The 21,077-nt window shown below is 37.2% G+C and overlaps 1 protein-coding gene across 1 annotated transcript in view; it reads right to left on the reverse strand.

Moving 5' to 3' along the window:
• LOC102229254 (fatty acyl-CoA reductase 1-like) overlaps positions 1–21,077 on the reverse strand; it is a 46,880-nt gene that overhangs the window by 15,252 nt on the left and 10,551 nt on the right. Inside the window, exons 2-3 of the mRNA XM_005806895.3 lie at positions 15,992–16,273; positions 1,254–1,429 (exon numbers count right to left, since the gene is read on the reverse strand). Coding sequence (XP_005806952.1) covers positions 1,254–1,429; positions 15,992–16,273 — 458 coding nt within the window. The remainder of the gene's footprint in view (positions 1–1,253; positions 1,430–15,991; positions 16,274–21,077) is intronic.

Consider the following 21,077-nt stretch of genomic DNA (forward strand, 5'->3'; position numbering starts at 1 on the left):
TATTGTGATAAATTTGTAGGAATTATTGTTGCCAACTAATATTTTTTTAAACTGTTGTTTTGTCAAACTTTTTTGTTTTACTGTTTTTCCCCACTGTTTGTTCAATGAAAGCATCAATAAATAACTACAAACAATCACCACGTGCAGTTTAGTGAAATAAATCACTTTATTGTTGCTGCTGTTTTGAAGAAGATTACAAATGAGTGTTTTAAAAGAGCAATATTAGTATTTGTATTGTATTGTATTTGCTGTTGTGTTAAATTGTTGCAATTCCAAAAGAATTAGTTAGAAATGTTTTGATAAAAACCTGGTTGTGCAGCTTTATTCCTCTATAAATTATCCAATATAGATGAAACAATTGGACAGAAACAGGGCTTCACTGAAATATTGTTACTTGCAAACTTTCAACTTTTCAAACTCATATTTCCATGTGCATTTATTGAACATTTATGACAATAATAGCAACATTTATGAGCTTTTATCTCGCAAATATTTCAGAAATGCTTGTTTACATGTAACAAACAGGCAGAAGAGGGTAGAGTATTCTAAGGTAGATTTACTTTATCATACTTTCACTGAAGTAAAACTAGGAAGTAACTGTCCAAGAAACTACTTAACGCTAAAAATGTTTTTGGTAAATAACTTTCTCACGTTAAAAGTAATTATTTAATACTTAAAAATTACATCAGACGGACAAAAATGTAAAGTTTTGTCCAAATTCTGGTATTTTGAAGACTAAAATGAAAAAAATGAACATAAATAACATGACAAAAAACATAACAGATTGCTTTTAAAGACTTTTCCAAATCATTACAACAACAAAGGTAAAATGAAATGCTTTAATTGTTTACGGTGTTCTATGACTTTGTATTTTTATGATGTAAACATGAAACTTGAAGCAATTTGTAATTTCTTCTCCTTTCCCAATAAAATTGGAAATGAAAAAAACTGACATTTTATCTTTAAACAACACTGCCCAGCGAGAGTTTCCCCTAAATGATTCTGCAGCATGAAGGTGAAACAGTAACAGGAAACCATGAAATTTGACCTAAAACAATGAATCAGTGTTTGTTGTAAACTCCTGACCAAAGCAGGAAGCCTGATTTGTTAGGTAAACTGTCACACTGCCTACCATTGATGGCTTCTTTTGTTTTACAAACCATTGATTTCACACCCACATCCCGCTCACTTCCCCTTCTCTGTGAAATCAATCAAACGGCAAATCCACAACAGGAAGTTCCTGCGGCACTAACTTGAGTGGCTCGTCGAAGCGGATGGTGGCGGCGCAGTGGAAGACGATGTTGACGCAGGCGGTGAGCCGCTCCACGTCCGCCGCGCTGATGGACAGGCCGGGCTGCGTCAGCTCGCTACTGATCGGGACGATCTTCTGGTGGAAGTCCGGGTTCTCCTCCCTCACCCGGTCAAAAAGCTGAACGCAAACAAATAAAATAAAGTAACTGATTTCTGCAATGTTGATACATAAACACAGACAGGATGTTCAGCCATGGAAATTATCCGAAGTTCGCATAATTCCAGGAATTATGCGAACCGACCACACCGGTTTGAACATGTTCAACTTCAGTGCTTTTCACGATATGTTTCTATTGTTTGTTGTTTTTTTGTTTTGTTTCCTGAAGCAATAAAAACTAAGGATAGCCCTTTACTATGAAGGTAGCCAGGAATTAAATGTAGCTCAGTTTGATCTGCAACTGACGATTACTTTAGTCATTGATTATTTTGACAACTGATCGATTAGCTGGATAAACAAAGTGCCACATTCTGCAGATTCAGCCTTTGTTGTACAATATTTTTTTAAAAATGCACTGTCCGCCATTTTGTTCGGCTCCGCTACCAGCAGCGCCCTCTGCTGGATGATGGCCAAACTACGGCACTAAAAGACGTTCCAATGGACATCATTACTTAATCAATTGGACTTAATTTTAATCTAATAAATCATCAATCGACAAACATATTTTAAGGAAATATCAGTCCACCTGTCGACCTCTGCTCAGCTACGGACGACTTTCCAGCCTGGGATGGAGAGGATTATATGAACCCTGGTCTCCGTTTACCGCCTCGTGTTTCGTGGCATGCAGAGCTGAGCACTGCAGCCCATCGGGACTGAAACCCCAAACATGAGACGCTCTGCTAAGGCAGCAGAGTCAGATGTCATATTTCATCATGCATGCCTGTGTGCGGCTCTTGGCAGTTGCTGCTAACATGACTGGAAGCAGAGCGCGGATCTGTTTTACAGCTAGTAACGGACGGCAGGAGCACCAGATCGCTGCGATGGAGTGAGTCAGCCAGCAGATGCTTGGAGTATGCTTTTCCTTACATCACCCTAAAACTTTCTGCTTTAGAAAATTGTAGATTTAAAAGCTTCAAGTAAAGCAACATGCTAATTAGTGGAATAAATAAAAAAGAAAAATAATGCAACTTGGCAAAAAGTTTGAACACCACTGATGAAAATATGTTTGTGTTTCATCCGTTTTCAGTTTATTTTCTTCAGTCATCAATTTGGAAGAGATAAAAAATATGTGACAGACAGTTGTGCTAGTGGTTAGCGTTGGCTGCTGCTAATTTATTTAAGAATTGAGTAGCACAGAGTTTGAGCTTTGACTTTATTGAATGTAGTATAATAAAAAAATAAACAAAGTCATATACAAACAAAAAAAACTATATAAAAGCAAACAAAACAAAACTGTAGTAAAGTGTATTTACATGTTCAAAGCGTTAGCGATACAAAATATTTTGTGTTTAGTGGTTTGGCGTTAGCGTCTGCTAATTTTTCATGCGTTTAGCATTAAAGCAGCCATTTTTTTTGTGGTGGTTTAGCGTCAGAACAGCTAAGGTAAGTGAATTAATGGTTATTGGAAATAACTACTTTAGATTTTAGTGCAAACATACAGTATATCTTCCTTTACAACCGTTGCAGCAATTTGAAAAATCTCCACCACAAAAAGGAAACATGAGAACAAGGAAATATTTATGATTTGTATGATTTCATGTAGGCTATGATTTCACACCAAGGACATTCCTATAATTTAGTGCAAAAATTTATTTTCAACCACAACCATGGTGGCCATCTTGAAAAATAAAATGAGTAAATATGAAATGCATGGGTCAAATTATGTACAATTTCACACCAAAAATATTAGAGTTGTCGTAAATATTGGCAGTTTGAGGGCAAAAATACATTTTCCTTGATGTTTTTCAGTGACCAACAGTTTTAAAGATTGGTGAAATGTTTTTTTGCTGGACTGTCATGCGTCTCCAGTCTCCAGTCCAGACGGACGTAAGAGAAGAGATGGTAGTTAAAGCAATGACTTCATCTGTCATTTTCCCTTCTGCTACAAAACTAGCAACAGACCTGCTTAAACATGCAACTCTGAAGGAAATGTTTCTCATTCTTGCAGCAGCTTATCAGTTTCTTTCAAGGTCTGTTCCACTTTGCACACAGCAGTGCTACTCACTTCCCCAAAGGATAAAACGAATTAAAACGTTATTTAAAACTGCAGCACCAGTTGCTAACATTTCCAACATGCAGTTAAATTACGTAAAGACCCAGAACGGAGGCGGTGCATTGAGGTCAGAGGGGTGAGCGAGGCCAAACATGGTGGGCTTCAGAGAGCCTTTTGTTGAAGGCGCAGGCGGCGGAGATGGACATTGTAGCGTTGCTTTGTATAAAGGCTCTTTGGATGATAAGTGGTCTTGTACCAGCCTTCCACCGCTCGCGTTTAACACTGCACCCTTCTCCCACCCACGGGCGCCATGCAGCAAACTGGGACACAATGGCCCAGTTAGACCACAACGCAACCGTTTCTGCAGATAAACAGCAATGCAAATGAGCAAATGTTGGTCAGTTATCAAAGTAAATGTATTGCATCATAATTTCTCAATTTGTAAGGCGGTAAAGGTAATAAATCTTCCGGAAAGGTGATTTATAAAGGTAACGCTGTTTGTGTTGTGTCAACACAATAAACAGTTGTATTGACTACAACACAACTGTTTCTGCAGATAAATGGCAACGTAAATGAGCAAATGTTGAGGTCAGTTATCAAAGTAAATGTATTACATCATAATTTCTCAATTTTTAAGGCGGTAAAAGGTAATAAATCTTCCGGAAAGGTGACACTGTGTGGACTTTCACAGTAACCCAACACTAACGGCTCCTTCCTTTCAGAGCAGCAACACAAGATGCCATTTAAACAGCCTCTCTTCACACTAACTGGCCTTTAGCTGAACTAAATGATTGTCTCTGTCCTGGAGAAAATGAATGGCAAAAGAAGAAGACAGTAGGAGGGATGTAGGTGAGGTTGGAGGGTTTTTTGTGCTGTAGATTGATGCCCATTTGACACTGACTGGTTCTTTTGTCTCTGCATCTCTGAGTTATCAAATTTGGGTGAGAATTTTCTCTAAAACTCAGCAGTTTTCAGCATAAAAGTAAAAAAGAAAACCACTTAGCTGTATTGTTTGTCTTCTCTTGCTACCTTTACTGGGTTTCTACAGATTGTGGATGGAAGGAAAAGTGAAGAAATAAATGAAGTTATGGAGGACAGGACTTATGGATGAAAATAATTGGTGGTTTAATAAAAAACAAACAGATGGACAAATTTAATGACATAGAAATGGATGGATGATTGAATGGATGGAAAGATGGACCAACATGATGGATAAATGAATGCATGGATGGATAGATGGTTGGATACTTAGATGAATGGATTGAGTGAAAATTGGATGCATATATAGATGTCTTGACAGATGGACAAACATGGATGGATGATCGGTTGGATGGATGATTTGATGGACAATCAGATGGATGGTCAGTCGGATGGATGGATGGTCAGATGGATGATCGGTTGGATAGATGGATGGTTGGTTGGATGAATGGATAGATGGTTGGTCAGATGGGTGGTCAGATTGATGGATGGATGGTTGGTTGGTTGGATGAATGGATGGTTGGTCAGATGGATGGATGGATGGTTGGTCAGATGGATGATCGGTTGGATTGATGGATGGTTGGTTGGATGGATGGTTGGTTGGAAGCAGCTTTAGGACAAAGACGACAATAAAAGTCTGTAAATCTGTTTTCCTCTCCAGACCAGAAACGTTTCCAGAACGTTCCGCTCTGCGCAGGAATCCTGATTTCTACTCAACCGGGCGGAAAGTTCTCCTCCTCCGTCTTCCTCTCTTTTAACATCCAAAAACAACACACAAAAAAAACAGGCCTCTGTCTGCAGCCTTCACTGCTGACTTTGCCGGACGCCACCAGCGGCTCTGGCAGGAGAAAATGTACAGTAACCATGAAGAGCCTGCCAGGCAAAGTGTGTCAGAAGGAAGCAATTAGCAGCAGTTCCCTTAGTACTGACCTCCATTTTGCTGCCATGCACGGTCTAAATTAGTCAAATAATAGGATGTGAGCAGGATTAATAACAAAAGAAGAGCCAAAGGAAGGAAGTGCTTTTGGAAAGATGCGATAATCAGAACAGATCTGAACAAAAATTAATCGATTTAAATCCTAAACCTCGGTTGTAAAACGTTATTTATTGTTATAAATCTTTGGGAAGGCGGTGCCCACCTTTCTGTTTCTACTCTGAATGTTTGAGCCTCTTAAAAGCTTAAGAGACTGATCACGGATTACAGGCAGGATCCTATCAGACACTAATGGGAATGAAAAGGGTTCCTGTGTCTGTCTGCGGGCGACAACTGGAGAGAAACAATTAAAACCAATTCAAAATACTTTACTGATCATAGAGGGAAATTAAACAACTCGTTACTGCCATGCAAATAGAGCTGAAACGATTAATCGGATTAATCAATTATTGAAATAATTAATCAATAAAGTTAAAGACTCCAAAAATGGCTTTTTCTAAAAGAACACCACTCAGAGTGGTACTTAAGCTAAAATGGACAAAAATATATGAACATTCTGAATTCAAGATACAAAAAATAAAACCTATGTAAATATGTTCTACACAAAACCTTCTATCTGTTGATGCTGAAAGATTTTCACACGTTGCTGTCAATCGTTCACTGACGGAATGCCATGTTGTTGCATTTCAGGCCATAGATTTGTATTTTCTTATTTAAAAAGGGAATTTAATGGTTTATTTCAAATATTGTATAAAATGCTTAAGTTTTTAAATGAAAAATCAGCAGAATGTGACAATTTTTTTAATCAGATTGTCACCTTAAATATTTAAGAAATGCTTCAAAAATATCCTCACTGATTTAAAACCAAGAAGCTTTTATTACTTGCTGACGGCTTTTTGAATCTTTTTATTGATCACTTAGAAGCATGAAGTTCAGGGACGATAAAACTGTTTAATCTGACCAACATTATGCTCTGCTGCAGAGCAGCAGCTGCTCCGGTGTGAGAACCATTGGGATGTTAAATGACTCTAGACATTTAACATCGAATGTTTTAAAGCTCCACTTGTAATCATCCACCAGTCGTAAACAGAAAGTCCTATTTTGAAGCAGAATTGTGCAAGACTAGAAAAAAGTGTTTAAAGAACTTCAGTCAGCTGAAATTTAAACTTAAAACATTAAGATAAAATAAAATGCATGAAGTGATGAAATAAAAGAACATCTAAATAATAAGTTCAAATGTTTTATCATTGCTAAACATTTCATTGCATACAAGTAATTTTCGTGATTTGGAATAATTTCGGACTTGAACTGTTGCAAAACGTCTTTCTTTAATCAGCTTTTAGCTCTGGAAGTCGATTAAAGCAGAGCAGAATATGTATTTATTTTTAAACTTACTTAATTACATAATCAGGAAAGACAACACATATTTTGTAAGTTCCCTTAAACAGTTTATTTTGCCTGACACAAAAATAAATCTCAATATATTAACAGATTATGAACACTAAAGCTGAATGGTGATGAATTAGACTGAAACTTCAACGTTAACTGCTTCAATCTTCAATGAATTTTTGTAACAAACACATAAAAAATAAACTTGTTTAACTCAGACTTACATTTGGTGTGCTGGTACCAAATGTTTCTGTTGGCAAAATGTAACAAATAGAAAAACATGTAATTGCAATTAATTGGTCACACTTAGCTTTGCAATGACTAATTATGGCGTGAGTGAAATAAATGGTAATTATGACCATTTCCCTAAATTAAGCTGCTCTGTTGGGATTTCAGAGACAGATAAATAAAATATTGGAAATAGTATTGAAATGTCTCACATCCGTTCTAAAATCATCCATCATTCTTAAATTAAAGGAGATGAACTGGAGCGATGAGCCACCGCTCTGCGGCGTCCATTAGCAATAAATCTTCTTCTTAAGCTGCAACAACCACAACGTTTCACTAAAACCACGACTGATGCTGCAGCACCAACCAAATAAATATTTAAACTGTCATCATTCATCTGACATCACAAGCTGCAGTGAATTGACAGAATAGATTTGTTGGTTTCGATTCAGAGATCAAACACCATCTTACCAAACATATTTATGAGCCATAATAACAAATTACATTTTTTTATAGCAAAAACAGGATGTGTAGGTTTTTGTTTGTGGGATGGAAAATGATATTAAATAGAAAAAAGAACAGATTTAAACCTAATAAGATAAAAACATATTACTGCTGCATTACTTTTAATGTCATTTTCTGTGAACATTCAATACAAATACTCCATTGAATTTAAACTTATGTCATCTATTTTTAAAGGATAGGCCTGTGGCCTATACAAAACATGTTCATCCTGCTCAGGTCAGAATGTTTCTGTCACTTTAAATCCAATCCACGCCCCCACAGCTCAATGTACAACTTTGAAAAGCATCAGTAAAGCCTCCTGCACAACCAGCAAGAATGCAGCAAGTGGTTTCTGAACGGTATGTCAACAACAAAACACTTTTCCTGCAGCCATTGTACAGCGCATGTAGCAGTTAAAAACCAGCTGACCAAACGTGCTGGAACTCCACTTGGGTTGTTAGATAACCGGTTGGACTTGGCTGGGGTTGCTAGGTAACGGTGGAATGTGACTTATCGGGAGATTTTTGAAACCAAAAATTAACCAATTCCCCCAAAACATCTTTTATTAAGCACTTTGTTTGTTCTTTAGAAGCAGTTGAGACCAGAATAGAAGTTCCTTCTCTCCCTTCACAGTCCTGATCTGACAGGAAAAAACCCCTCAACACTGCAAACTCCTCATCACCTTTCATCCTCAGGTGACAGTGATAACGCCGCCACGCGCCTCAACGCTGATGAGTGATGGGGTTTATCTTCAAGATCCAAACAAGAGTGAACAAAGGAGGGCGAGATGCGACTTCGGGGGGCGAGGCGAATGCTTCCAGCGTGACGTCAGCTGGCGCAAACAACTCAGAGTGGAATTTCCACAAGCTGAGACATAAACCAGCCTGCTGGGACCAGTTACAATCAGGACGTCAAGAATATTTACTATGATGGAGAGATTAGTGGGAGGAGGAGAAAATGAAAGAAGCACAGCAACACAGCTCCTTCGTTAACGCCATATGATGTATACGCTACATATAGTGATCAGAATTAGACAAATCTAATTAAATTAGCTTCAAATATACAAATTAAAGCTTAAATTTGAAATGTTTGCATTAAAAATGTCTATGAATGTTTAAATGATACAAAAATTTATAAAATACGTCAATAAAATGGAAAATTGCATTGTTAAACACATTAGTGCTGTGCAGATTAACCAATCAAATTTTACTTGACGAGCCACATTGAGAATTTCAGTTATTTCACAAATTAAAAAATATAAAAACTGAAATCATTTTGATTTTCCACATTAGAAATAGACACATTGACTGGATGCTAAATTGTCTGTCTTAGACAATAATATTGTCGTTTTGAGACCATTTTCAAGAAATATATAGACAGGTTTGCCATCTTAAATAAGAATAAAATTAAATTTTGTCAAGAACAATTAACACTGGAAGTGAAAAATGTTTTAAATATCCAAAATAAAACATGACAACTAAAAGCATATAAAACTGAAATTGAAAAAAGTGTAATATGAAGTCTCTGTAAACAAAAATGCCCTTCAAAAAATATCAGAATAGAAATAATCCAACTCATTTTAATTTATCATGGGATTAATTGCCTATTTGAGTGTTTAATTCAGTTTTATATAAGTTATACGGATATTGCTTCTGTTTCTGAAAAACTGGATGGCTCCATTCAAAGTTATTTAAACATTTGTTTCAGTTAAACGGTTTCTTAACGACGACCAGCCGGTTTTAGGTCCATCAGTCTGGTTTCCATCGCAGGACTGATACTGCCCTTCAGAAAGTGTCCAATGACATCCACATTAATATGAAATGTGGAAGAACCAGAGTGCTGGTTCTGTTGGACCTCAGCGGAGCATTTGACACGGTTGGCCATGATATATTATTGAAGTGACTCTCCGGTCCGGTACTGGACCGGTTCCAGTCTTGGATACATTACAGGGACTTATCTGTGTCAAAAAGCAGCTGACAGAAGTCACATGTGGAGTACCCCAAAGCTGAATCCTGGGACATCTCCTATTTAAAACAATATGATCCCATTAGCTCAGGTTATAACAAGAAAGAGGATAAACGATCATTGCTACACAGATGATACACAGCTCTACATTAAGATGGAGTAGGGCAATTCAAAGTGTTTTACATAAATTAAATAGAAATACAAACAAAACAACAAAAAAGGAAAGAGCAAAAGAAGAAAAAGAATCAAATAATGTTAATCCAAAGTATATTAACTAGATACTCCTGTTCAGAGTTGCTAGATGAGTATAAGTACGTCTAATTCCTTTTCTAGGTTGGAAGAACAGGAATCTAAAACATAGATGCTAAGGTAGTTTTTCTGGATTCTAAGTTTGCTCTAATCCTAATTCTGGGTTGCTGGATAAGTATGAGTATGTAAGTATCCTCTGGACTTTCTAATTATGTTCTAACTTTGTAAAAGTAATGAGTACTCCATAGTTTCTAAGTAATAAGAAGAATGAAATGTTTCTAAAGTTGTTTTTTAATTCCTTTTCTGGGCTGCATCAATAGGAATCTCTCTCCATAACAACCCAAAAAGTAATCTAAAAGAATAATATTGGTCCAAATAGTGAGTCTGTGGATTCTATGTTTGTTCCAATTCCTTTTCTGGGTTAAATAGTGAGTACTCCACAGTTTCTACCAAGTAATGAATAAACTAGACAGACAGACAAGGGCAAGAACCGACACATCAAGGGAAAATGGGCACAATAGCAACATTGAAGACACGGCCAGCAAAGGCAGTGATGTCAGGGAAATGCATCTGTAAACAATGAGAAGCGTCTGTGGTTTGACCATGAATGTCGTACAGCCTGCTCTGCCTTTCAAATACAGTTTATGTTAGAAATAGTATCATCTCCAAGCATGTCCTTGAGGTCAACATACGATTCCATGGTTGTCATTGGGAAGGAGGAAGGAGAAGATAGGAAGGAGTGGCTTGTTCATATAAACTCCAGGAGATTTGAGATAATCAGCCAGTTCAGCCAAGGCTGGCAGACTCAGAGAGTTAGATGCAGTATAAACAAATTGTCTGTAGAATGGGCAGACTTAAAGTCTCAACAGGTACATCTCTTATTTCTAATTTGGAAATTAGCATGGTCGTTCCCTTTGGGCCGAAAACTAGCAGCTTCTCCAAGATCGATTCCATCCCGCTAGTGAGTTTTAGCGTCCAAAGAATCACATCCAACTTGCGCTTCTGTCTCACAGCATCAGTCTGACTGTTCGCTAGTTCGACTCAGTCCGTCACAAATTTGTCAATATGCCCGGTATCCGCAACCTCCAAACAGCAGAAGTCCTGTTATCATGAGTCCAAATAAGTCCATGATGATTTATTTGGGCTCTCCTGTGTATTGAGAGACCAGTTATCCAGATCCATAATTTGTAGATTCAGAGGATGTGCAAAGAGAGAACCAAAAAAACAGGACAGAAACAGCAAGCGAAGGTGGGGAAGAAGGGAAGGCAGCAGAGAAAAAAAGTGTCCGTCTTCACCGATAGCAGAGAGGAGAAATGTGCCATAACTTCCTCCAACTGATTATTCCTCTTTGGACCAAAAGAACGATCGAGAGTTTCAGTTTTTACAGCTAGAAACTATTGATCAGGCCTGAAATCTGAGTCTGAATCTCCAAAGACAAATGGACAGTTACAAAGTCGGACTTCTGTCACCCGACGAGCATTTTTAGGATTAAAAGACCAATATTTAGGTAAAATATAGAGAAACTCATCCATGTGTTTGCCTAAAAAAAAAAAAAAAAAAAAAATCAATAAAACCCTGAACGCTGCTGCTGGCGTTCTGACTAAAACCAGGAAGATAAAGAACATGACTCCATTTCTAAAGTCCTTACACTGTAGCTCAGAGAATAGACTTTAAAATTGGTTTATAAATCACTTAGTATCAAAATACATTGCTGTATCAACCTTCCAGACATCTGAGGTCTTCTGGTTCTGGTCTGCTCTGTATTCAGAACCAGAACCAAACATGGAGAAGAAGTATTCAGTTTTTACGCATCGCAAATCTGAAACACTGAAGTTAATAATAAATGGAACATTGACCAAAATATGATGTTTAAAGCTCGTTTAGTAATTGGATACTGTTACTTTAAGCTTCCTTGCTGCTTCATTGTGCCATACAAATAAGCGTGACTTATCAAAAGTGAACTATTCGTCAATATACTCAGTAATAATGCTCATTATCCACTGGTAGAGCGCGTTAACCAGCATAGTGATCCAAAGAAAAAGGAAAATATTCATCTACTATTTGCAGAATCCTCCTCTGTGGGCTGCATTCCAAAAGATCCTTGTTCCTACCAAAAACATTCCCCTTCCCACCTCTTTGGGCCGACAGTTCTTACAGCCAAACATTTTCTACTGGATCAAACTGACCTGGCTGCTGCGGAAAAAACCAACAAAAAAAACAAAAAAAAAAAACAGTCTAAATGTCAAAGTTGGAGCAGACACAACGAGATTCGTATCGGTTTGTCCTTTTCCTGCCGGGGGCAGCAACCCCTCATTGCATCGTTTGAAAAAGCGCCGCGGGACAGATCTCCGGGTTGTTACCTAGCAACAGGTTGTAAGGAAGACACTGGCCTGGCTTGAAGGATGAGAGGCCACTTGAGACACAATACCACAGTCCTCCCTCATGAATTATCCCCATTCGGAAAAGAATAATACTGACCAGAGGACTCGCTTGAATACAAATTAGTACCTGAGGATCCTTCATGGAAATTTAATGATATCAGTTCTTCTGAATGCAGAGGGAGTCTGAGGAAGCCTGGATTTTTACACAAAAGACTGGTGAGATGTAGCAATAAAGCAGAAATAAACTCAAAAGACAAAAATAAACTGATTTTAGATCTTTAAAAGTCCTCCAAGTAACGAGAGTGCTAACTTTTTTGTACTCCAGAATAAAATGATAAACCAGTAGTTAAGCTACTTTGGGTCACCGATTCAACTTTGGGGTCTCTAGATCCTGTAAACATCTTAAAAACTGGCTCTTAGAAAGCCAAAAATGTCAACATTAATCTTAAATTGTGTACATTTAAAGTCTGTTCTATGCATTTCTTTTTCGCAGTTTTATTTTTATGGCCATATTTATTTTCCTGCTGTGGTGGGAAAATTATTCTCTGCTGGTCATGCAGAGAACCTGCTTCTTTTCATGATGACCACAAATGAACTCACCAAAAGAACCTGTTTGTGTTTCACACACAAGGCTGGAAGTATAAAACCCATGTGTTGACTGGTAGAGCTTTTCATTAAACTGCTTCATTGTTGATTGTCTTGCAAGCTCTCTGCATTATGCACAACATACGAATAAACCTGATTGATTGGAAATAATTTTTCCCCAACAGCCTTCCGATGGGTCTAAAGATAGAAATTAGTCACCTGGCTATAATCTTATGTATTTACATGTAAATGTTCGTTATTGTGTCATTGTTAAACATACTGGTGGACATACTGGTCATGTGTGAACATTGTGTTGCTATTCTAATAATTCTTTTCTCACCCAGTAAAAATACTTCAACTAAGGGTCGGTGTCAGAAGATGAAAAGTTTGGAAACTATTGTGCTAAACTATTATTTATGCTTCTGTTCAAAGTGGGTGATTTCAAACTCTTTATTGGAAAAATCATTTTCCAGCCTTTTCTGTCTCAATTTTTCCACGTTGACTTAAAAATGCAAAAATAATAACCAGCCAAATAAAAATTGGACCTTGCAGGTGTACAGATTTAAACTATTCTAACTTTGGAGTAACTCAAGGTTCTGTGTTTGGTCTCCTGCTTTTCAGTTAGTCTCTTAAATGCATTTAGAGAGTTTATACACCTAATTTCTCAGCTGAAACAGTTTTAAAACTACATGTAAAAATTCCCAACTATAAAAAAATATATTCAAACACTAGCACCACAAATAATCATCATCTTAGTAATCAATTATTCATGTGATTAACCGATTAATCGGATTGTAAAAATGGCTACATTCGTAAGATTTTTAATTTAACCACTAAAAGATTTGTGTTCATCATGAAAAGCAGCAGAAAAGCCACGTTTTTAGCTAAATTAAGAGCAAATTCTCAAAGCGCCGCCCTGCTGCTGGTGCAGCGGTGAGCAGAGTAATGAATGCAGCAGCAGCAGCAGGAGCGAGGTCTAATCCCAATGAGAGTAGTAAAAACAGATGCTATCAGAGGGAGACAAAGAGGATTAAAGAGAATGTGTCGTTTTCTTAGGTGCGCTGACAGTTTGAGGCCAGCAGCAGTCTGAGTGTGCAGCAGCTGTTTGTGAGCACGTCAGTACACACACACCGTCAATCCTTCGCTCCTCATTACGTCCAGCGGAGTTTGGAGGTTTTTGCTGAGTCATGCTTTGCTGCCCAGCCTGATGGAGCTGATGGCAGCTGTTTGGAGCTGCATCTACCTTCCTCTGCTACCATCTTTACTCGTTTCAAATGCTGTTCCTCTACTGCTTCTGTTGTTTCAATCAGTCCCGGTTTGGTTAACCCTTTTTTAGTAGTCGTGATCTAGTTCTGCTCAAGCTCAAATATGAACTTTTGGACTCTTCTGGGCTCATTGAGCTTCATTCACCGTGTCTACCAAAGCTGCTGCAGGAATATGTAGGCAAATTTCTGTTGCTATGCAAACATTCAGATGCTCTGCCTTTGATCAGCAGATTGAGAGCAAATTTGAATAAGGATTGTCTAAATCTGATAGGTGAGTTGAAGGTTTAAATAGCAAAACCTAAAATAGCCTTTAAACTGCTTCTATTTTTTTTGGTTAAGGTAATTGAAGATAGAAAAAAAGGAGTGCATTTGCAAGAAAAGAAAATCTGAAATTTTGATATTTCAGAAATTTTCTAGAAAAAAAAACAAGACAGTTTTTTAAGTTTGCAAAGTTGAAAATGTTGTAGAAAAAACCGTTGAAACTTCTGAGTTTCATATAATGAAAATTAAATTTTTTCTAGAAGATTTCTGAGATTATTCTCAAAAGTAGAAATTTTTTGGGCAAACATTTACTCCTTTTTAAATCTACAACAGCCTTAATACGCCGTTGCCGTTTTTAAACACAGATAAGTGACTTTAAAATGTGTTTTTTGGCACAAAAAGTGCTTTAGTGTACGGGTAGGCGATGTGGACTTAGTATCTTGTCGCGATATTTTGTGGTATTATTGTGGTAACAATAAAGACGATGATTTAAAACTGTCAAAAATTTGATTCGTGTCATTAAACTGCACATAGTAAATGCATTTAACCATATTTTTGAATCCACTGATATTTATTTATGCTCTCAAGGAACATTTCGGATCACATTAGGTTTTTTTATTTACAAATTATCATAACAGCAAATCAAAATTGTTGTCATATTAAGACATTTTTTTATGATAACCCTACATGAGTGAGCACTTCTACTTTCCCAAAACATCCCAGAAAGGTGAGGCAGTTTCCTGAATGTAAATTAGTTGAGCGTGTAAACATCTGCCTGCTTATCTCACTTTCCCACCAGAATTATGAAGTAATTAGAAACTTTGCTTTAGGCGAAGAAACAATCCAAAACTGATGGCTGAAGACACAAAAGCAGGATATGCTAGCATAATAACTGTTAGCAAAGTCAACAGCCAGATATTCGTACTGAACTCTTCAAACGTTTCTCCTGCATGTTTGACACCGATCATTAGCAGCAGCTACGACTATTTTCTTTGTGCCTGAGCCAATTAAATGACAGTAATGTAGTATCTTGTGTGAGTAGCATTGGACTAAAGCCAAAGAAAATATTGAGAGAAAATGAACTGCAGAAGGATTTATGGAAACTAATTGGTGTGACATTGTCATTATTCTTGGAATAACAGTAACAGTATGTTACTGCAGTGCAGTGAGTGAGATATTTACCTGTTTCCATTCATTATTGCTATATTTTACACAGTCTAATTTGCCCACTAGCATAAGACAATCCCTGTTGAGCAGTTTATGAGAGGAATGGGACAATTGGAGTTCCTGTGCATTAGAGTAAGAATGCTGAGCAGAAGTTGCAATGTTTCCTGAATGCTGCTCAACGTTTTACTTTTTTAAATTATTTTTAAGCCCAGTTTTTGCTTTTACTTTTCAGGACAAGGTGCCGGTTTGTTAGGTCACCAAGCTAATGCTCTAAACATTCCTCCTTACCTCCTATTATGCTGAAAAATTATGATCCCTTTAAAGATCTTTAGCAAACCAAAACTGCAGCTTACCAGAAAAGAGAAAACTTAACAGTTTATTGTTCTATGATTTTAGTTGTTTAGGAAATAAAAAAATAATGGAATAAGCTTCGAGCACTGAATCCAAAAATCAATCTCTGTAAAACCGAACGCCAAAAAGAAACTGAGAAGCTCAAACTAAGACTCCCAGACATCAGGGTTGATATTAAAGTTTAGGAAGATCCAGCTGTGGCTGGTTAGCAGCGACGGTGAAAAGAGACGTCAGCACTGACCCAAACGCTGCTGTGTCTAATGACTCGGTTACCTTGCACTTCATCATGTCGCTGACCCGCTGCTTCATAGACTGGCCGGCTTTGGGTCTGACCAGGATGTAGAGGGCTTTGACGTCAGGGCAGCTCCGCAGCAGCTTTTCCACCAGCACCTTCCCCATGAAGCCGGTGGCTCCCGTGATCAAAACACTCTTCCCGGCGTAGTACTCCGGTATGGACGCCATTCCGTCGTTTATCAGTCTGATCTGAGATTCTGACGTCTGCTGCTCTTCTTCTTCTTCTTCCTGTCTGTCGAGGTCTTGGCCTTCTGAAAACTCCTGCAGAGGCAGAACGACGACAGAGTTAAATATGAATGTTCCTTTAAACATTTTGAGAAAGGGTGTTCAAAGTGGGGGCCGGGGGCCATTTGAGGACTGATCTTGTGCGGCCCCTCGACCACAATTCAGGAACAATTTGGAACAAAACGACAACTTTTAAATTAAAATCTACTTTCAAAAATAGTAGGTGCGGGTTTCCTTCTGTCGTCATGGCAACTAGGACCAGGTCTACTCATTAACTTATATTCTAAAGTAGGCCAATAAGTAATAAATCAATTAATCTCATGATAAATTAAAATGAAATAAATAATTAATTTGCATAACTTACTGTTCTTTTTAATTTTGGGTTTTTTTTTTTTTTTTTACAAAAAACTGGAGGATAAAAAGTTTTCAGTTTGGTTTTCAGGCTGTGTCTTTGTGAATAGATGCTACAGTGGATGTAAAAAAGGAACTAAGTTTACACACCCTTGTCGAAACGCCACGTTTCTGTGACCTAGAAATGATGAGACTGTGACGAATCATTTCAAAACATTGTTCAACACATAGGTTTAGTTGTCCTTGTTTCTGTTATTTTGTTTATTTATTTTGGGTATTTAAAATATCTTCCTATTGCGTTATTATTATTATGCAATTACCATTATATTGCTTGAAAATTGTCTCAGAACAACAATATTATCGTTTATGGCAATATTGTCTGGGACAATTTATCGTCCATCAAAATTTGTTATCGTGACCAGCTTCTCTAAGGTACACATTGGTGCCCAAATCCACTTTTAATTGATGTATTATGGTTTAAAACTCAGAAACTATAATTAAACAAAACTTTCTTTATTTCTTGTATTTAAAAAAACAAAATCATTATTCTAACAACCATCTGAACATTTTGTTACAAGCAACAGTTTCCAGGAGCAGGTCAGCAGGCGTCACCAAACCCGTCAGAAGGTCTCGGCTCCTGCAGCAGAGTTTATCACAACAGTGTTGACTCAGTTATTCTTGCTTCATTTAGTTTACATAGCTGCAGCTCTATTAGCAGGAAGGCCAGTTTTAGTCATAACAATCTTAACTGAGATGCAAACGGACGTCTGACTCACAGAAACTACCAACACAAACAGAGAGCGATCTGGACTTCGCCTCCTGGTCTTCAAACTCACTGTGAATAAAAACAGACTTGGATTGTTTCCATTTCAGCAGAAAAACTGAATTACAAACATTTATTTACGACAGATTCACGAACTGATTCATGAACTGATTCAGACTCCAAAATGTTCACTTTTATGGTCCAATTGCACATTCACACCTACCCAAACGAACCAAGCTTTCTAGGCAAACAAACTGGAAAACAAAACAATGATGGTGTGAATGAATCCTAAACATCACCAAGTTCACTTCGGAATGGCTAAACAAGAGCAAAATGAAGATTTTGGAGTGGCCTAGCCAAAGAAAACCCAAATAAAATGCTTTTGAATGTCCTTAAACTTTGTAACGTGACTGAATTTTAAAAAAGCAAGTCAAAATAAGTAATTACTCAGGTTATCTTTGTCTGATATCAAAATTCAAAGAGGTGACTCATTAAAAAAATAAATTAAAAACAGTTTGTTCTTAAAAGTGTATGATGGTGTATTAGGGCCACTGAAGATAGAAAAAAAGTAAATTTCCACCAAAAGATCTCAGAAATTTGCAAGAATTTCTTTTAATTTCTGAATTTGAAAAGTCAAAAAATTTCTAGAAAAAAGTTCTGACATGTTCAAAAAGAACTTTTGAAACTCTGAATTTGCAACTTTTTATTCTTAAATTTCTGGCATTAATTTCAAAATTCCTAAGATTTTTTCTATTGATTTCTTCACTTTTTAAATTATGAAATTTGAGGGTTTTTTTCTAGAATTTTTTTGGATTAATCTCAAAATTTCCTGGTATGTCTGACAGCCATGACGGCTTTTTAAAGCCATTCAGGGAATGAACAAATTCGTGGCAACTTTATCACGGCAGGACTTTGTAGGCAGGAACGTTCATGTAAATGTGCAGCGATAACTTTATTATCAATGGTCTAAAATATAATTTGATGGTTACTGGCAGAGAAAGTGAAGCTGAAAACAATCCTCTTTCTGAGTTGTAAAAAAGTTAAAGCTTATCTTTTATAACATGCATCATGTGCGGATTTACATGCAAGAAAGCAGAATTACTGCTCATTTTATTGCTTTTTATGCTCCAACCAAGCAAAATGCATTTGACTTTGTCCTCATGGCTCCTGAACGGTAACCGACAGCAACTGAAGTCACCGTCATGAGGCTGGAGCGGCGCGTTTCTGTGTGACTCAGATCGACATCCAGCACTCTGATCAAAGCCTTGTGTCAACATGTGGGTTCGCAGCTCCCAACCGCACGCCCAGTGTTGCTGCTTATTTGTGTGTAACCACGACAACGATGCACCAATGCATCATGACCCCCCTCAGAGTGTCGATGACAGCTTCCGGCCTCTGGTTCGTCTCATTTCTTCACTACCACTCAAGCAAGGAGGGCAGAAGTCAGCAGCCTCTGAAACCAGATGTTTACATACACCGGTTAAAAACACGCGTGACTTTTTATTTTCCCCCGCTATCGGAGGAATAAGTAAAACCTTTTCCTGTTTCAGGTCAGTTAAGAACACCAAAATGATTTCTAGTGAGGCAAGTTAATTTATAGAACTGCACAAGTTATTGAAACTAAAGCAGTGTGTGCAATATTTTTTGTTTTGTGCTTTAGCCAACTTAAAAAATGTTAGCTTCACCTAAATTAGTTTTTACAGATAAATCCTAAAGTGTTAATTTACTTGGCCGTTTGGTAAACTTTCACTTGAAAGAAGTTTTTATTTTTGTTGCTCTTATTTTGAAACTTTATTTCAAACAACAGTGTGCAGTGAAGTGAAGAACAAAACATAAAAATATAATAATATTGGTATCGAAAGGCATTATAGAACATTAAATTTATAAGTTTAAAATTAATTTGGTGCTGAATTGTTGATTTAATTTGAACTCAAATTGGCGCTTTAGCAGTAGTGTAATAATTGCTTATGATTAGTGCTTTAAGTCCAGTTCAACTAACCTTTTAGCTACCGGTGCTCACCACTGTCTATAATACATTTGGCCTCTTGAACGGACTCCTAGCTTCTTGTAGTTCGTTTTCACGCCTGATATTCTGGTAGACTCAGTCAGATTTGGGACTAAAATTGTAACATTTGTTACTTTTTTTTCAGCTGTTGTGGTTCTCTTTCATACTGCACTGTCAACTGACCCAAACTATTTGAAAAACCTGTTCCCTTCCAGGCCTGTGGGGGTGCTGCACCAAGAACCACTGAAGGAAACACGAAAAACTCAGACGACACTGAGCACAACTTCCTTAGTCCGCTTCCTGCTTTTGGATGTGCTTGGCGTTCACATATGTATTCAAACTGAACCAGAGTTCACTTCAAACAAAGAGACAGAGGTTTGCAGACAGACCAGAGTTTGTTTTTTTGGTCCACATCACAGCTGGATTAAATGTTTAAATGTTGTGCAACAATGCGTGATGATAAAGAAAAAAAACCATCCAGAAAATAAGAGTTAATCGTGACTGATATGAAGTGATGACTTCTTCCTGTCTGAGCAGCATTTCAGGAAATAGCCATGCTCTTTATACCTGAAGGTCCCTGATTAAACAGATTAGGTTGCATCTGGAAAGCTTGTAATATCCATAAATAATATGTAAATGCAGGACATCATTTTGCTTAATAAGTTTCTCTAAAGTATCAGATTCCTGTTTTGCATTATGCTGCCTGTACATACAAACGGTGTGATCAGAGTTTCCTGAATCTACAGTTTCCAGACAGGCGGGGGATAATAATCTAGATTTACTGAAATGGTTGCACAAATTAAATGAAAAAATGTCACAGTTAAGGTCTTCTGCTGAGGCCGCCGACATTCCTGCTTTGTTCAACACAGATTCCCTGCAGACACAAAGCACAGAGCCATGTCACTCTGGATTAACGCCTGACAGAGGAGATTCCTGCTGCTGGAGATGTGTTGGAATGGACACACACACGTGAGATTTACTAAAGAGAAATAACACTTTACTCCCAAAAAGTGAAACATTGGTCAGAAAGCTGCGTCCACACCTATTGGTCAAGAAGCATAAAAAAAAACAAAAAAAACATTCATCAGCATATTCCTGTTAAATAAATACTTCACATTTTTTTACTTGATCTTTTGATTAGTAAACTATGATTTCTTGTTTCTTTGTTTTAGTGCGTCTCTTCAAAAGTGGAAATACAGCACAACATGCCATGATCATGTTAACTTTGGAGATAATCATCTAAATTAAGAGGAATTACTAAAGAAAACGTGACCAACAACGATGGGAAGGGATCCATTTGTATTGTTGATCATAAATGTATTGTTAATGTATAAAAAAGGTTTAAATAAAAAATCTGCAAAAGGCGGCACTTTTTTTATCCGATTAACCGTCAGAATAGCCAATTAATTGTTAGAATATTCGATTAATCGTCAAAAATAATGAATAGATTAATCAATAAAAATCGTTACATTAGACACAAAATTAACCTTCTTCAATGACAATCTCAACACAGGACTCTGGATGATGGTCACAGATTTATGAACCGTCCACCCAAATCAAAATGCTATGCGAAAAGGTTTTATCCTAATGACAAAAATGGCTGAAAAAAGCATCTACTATATAACTTACTTATATTAGTTTCTTTAATGCCATTAATCAAATCAAATCAAATTTTATTTGTATAGCACATTTCAGCAGCAAGGCATTTCAAAGTGCTTTAC

The sequence above is a fragment of the Xiphophorus maculatus genome, chromosome 17, assembly GCF_002775205.1.
Source record: "Xiphophorus maculatus strain JP 163 A chromosome 17, X_maculatus-5.0-male, whole genome shotgun sequence".
NCBI classification, from domain to species: Eukaryota; Metazoa; Chordata; class Actinopteri; order Cyprinodontiformes; family Poeciliidae; genus Xiphophorus; species Xiphophorus maculatus.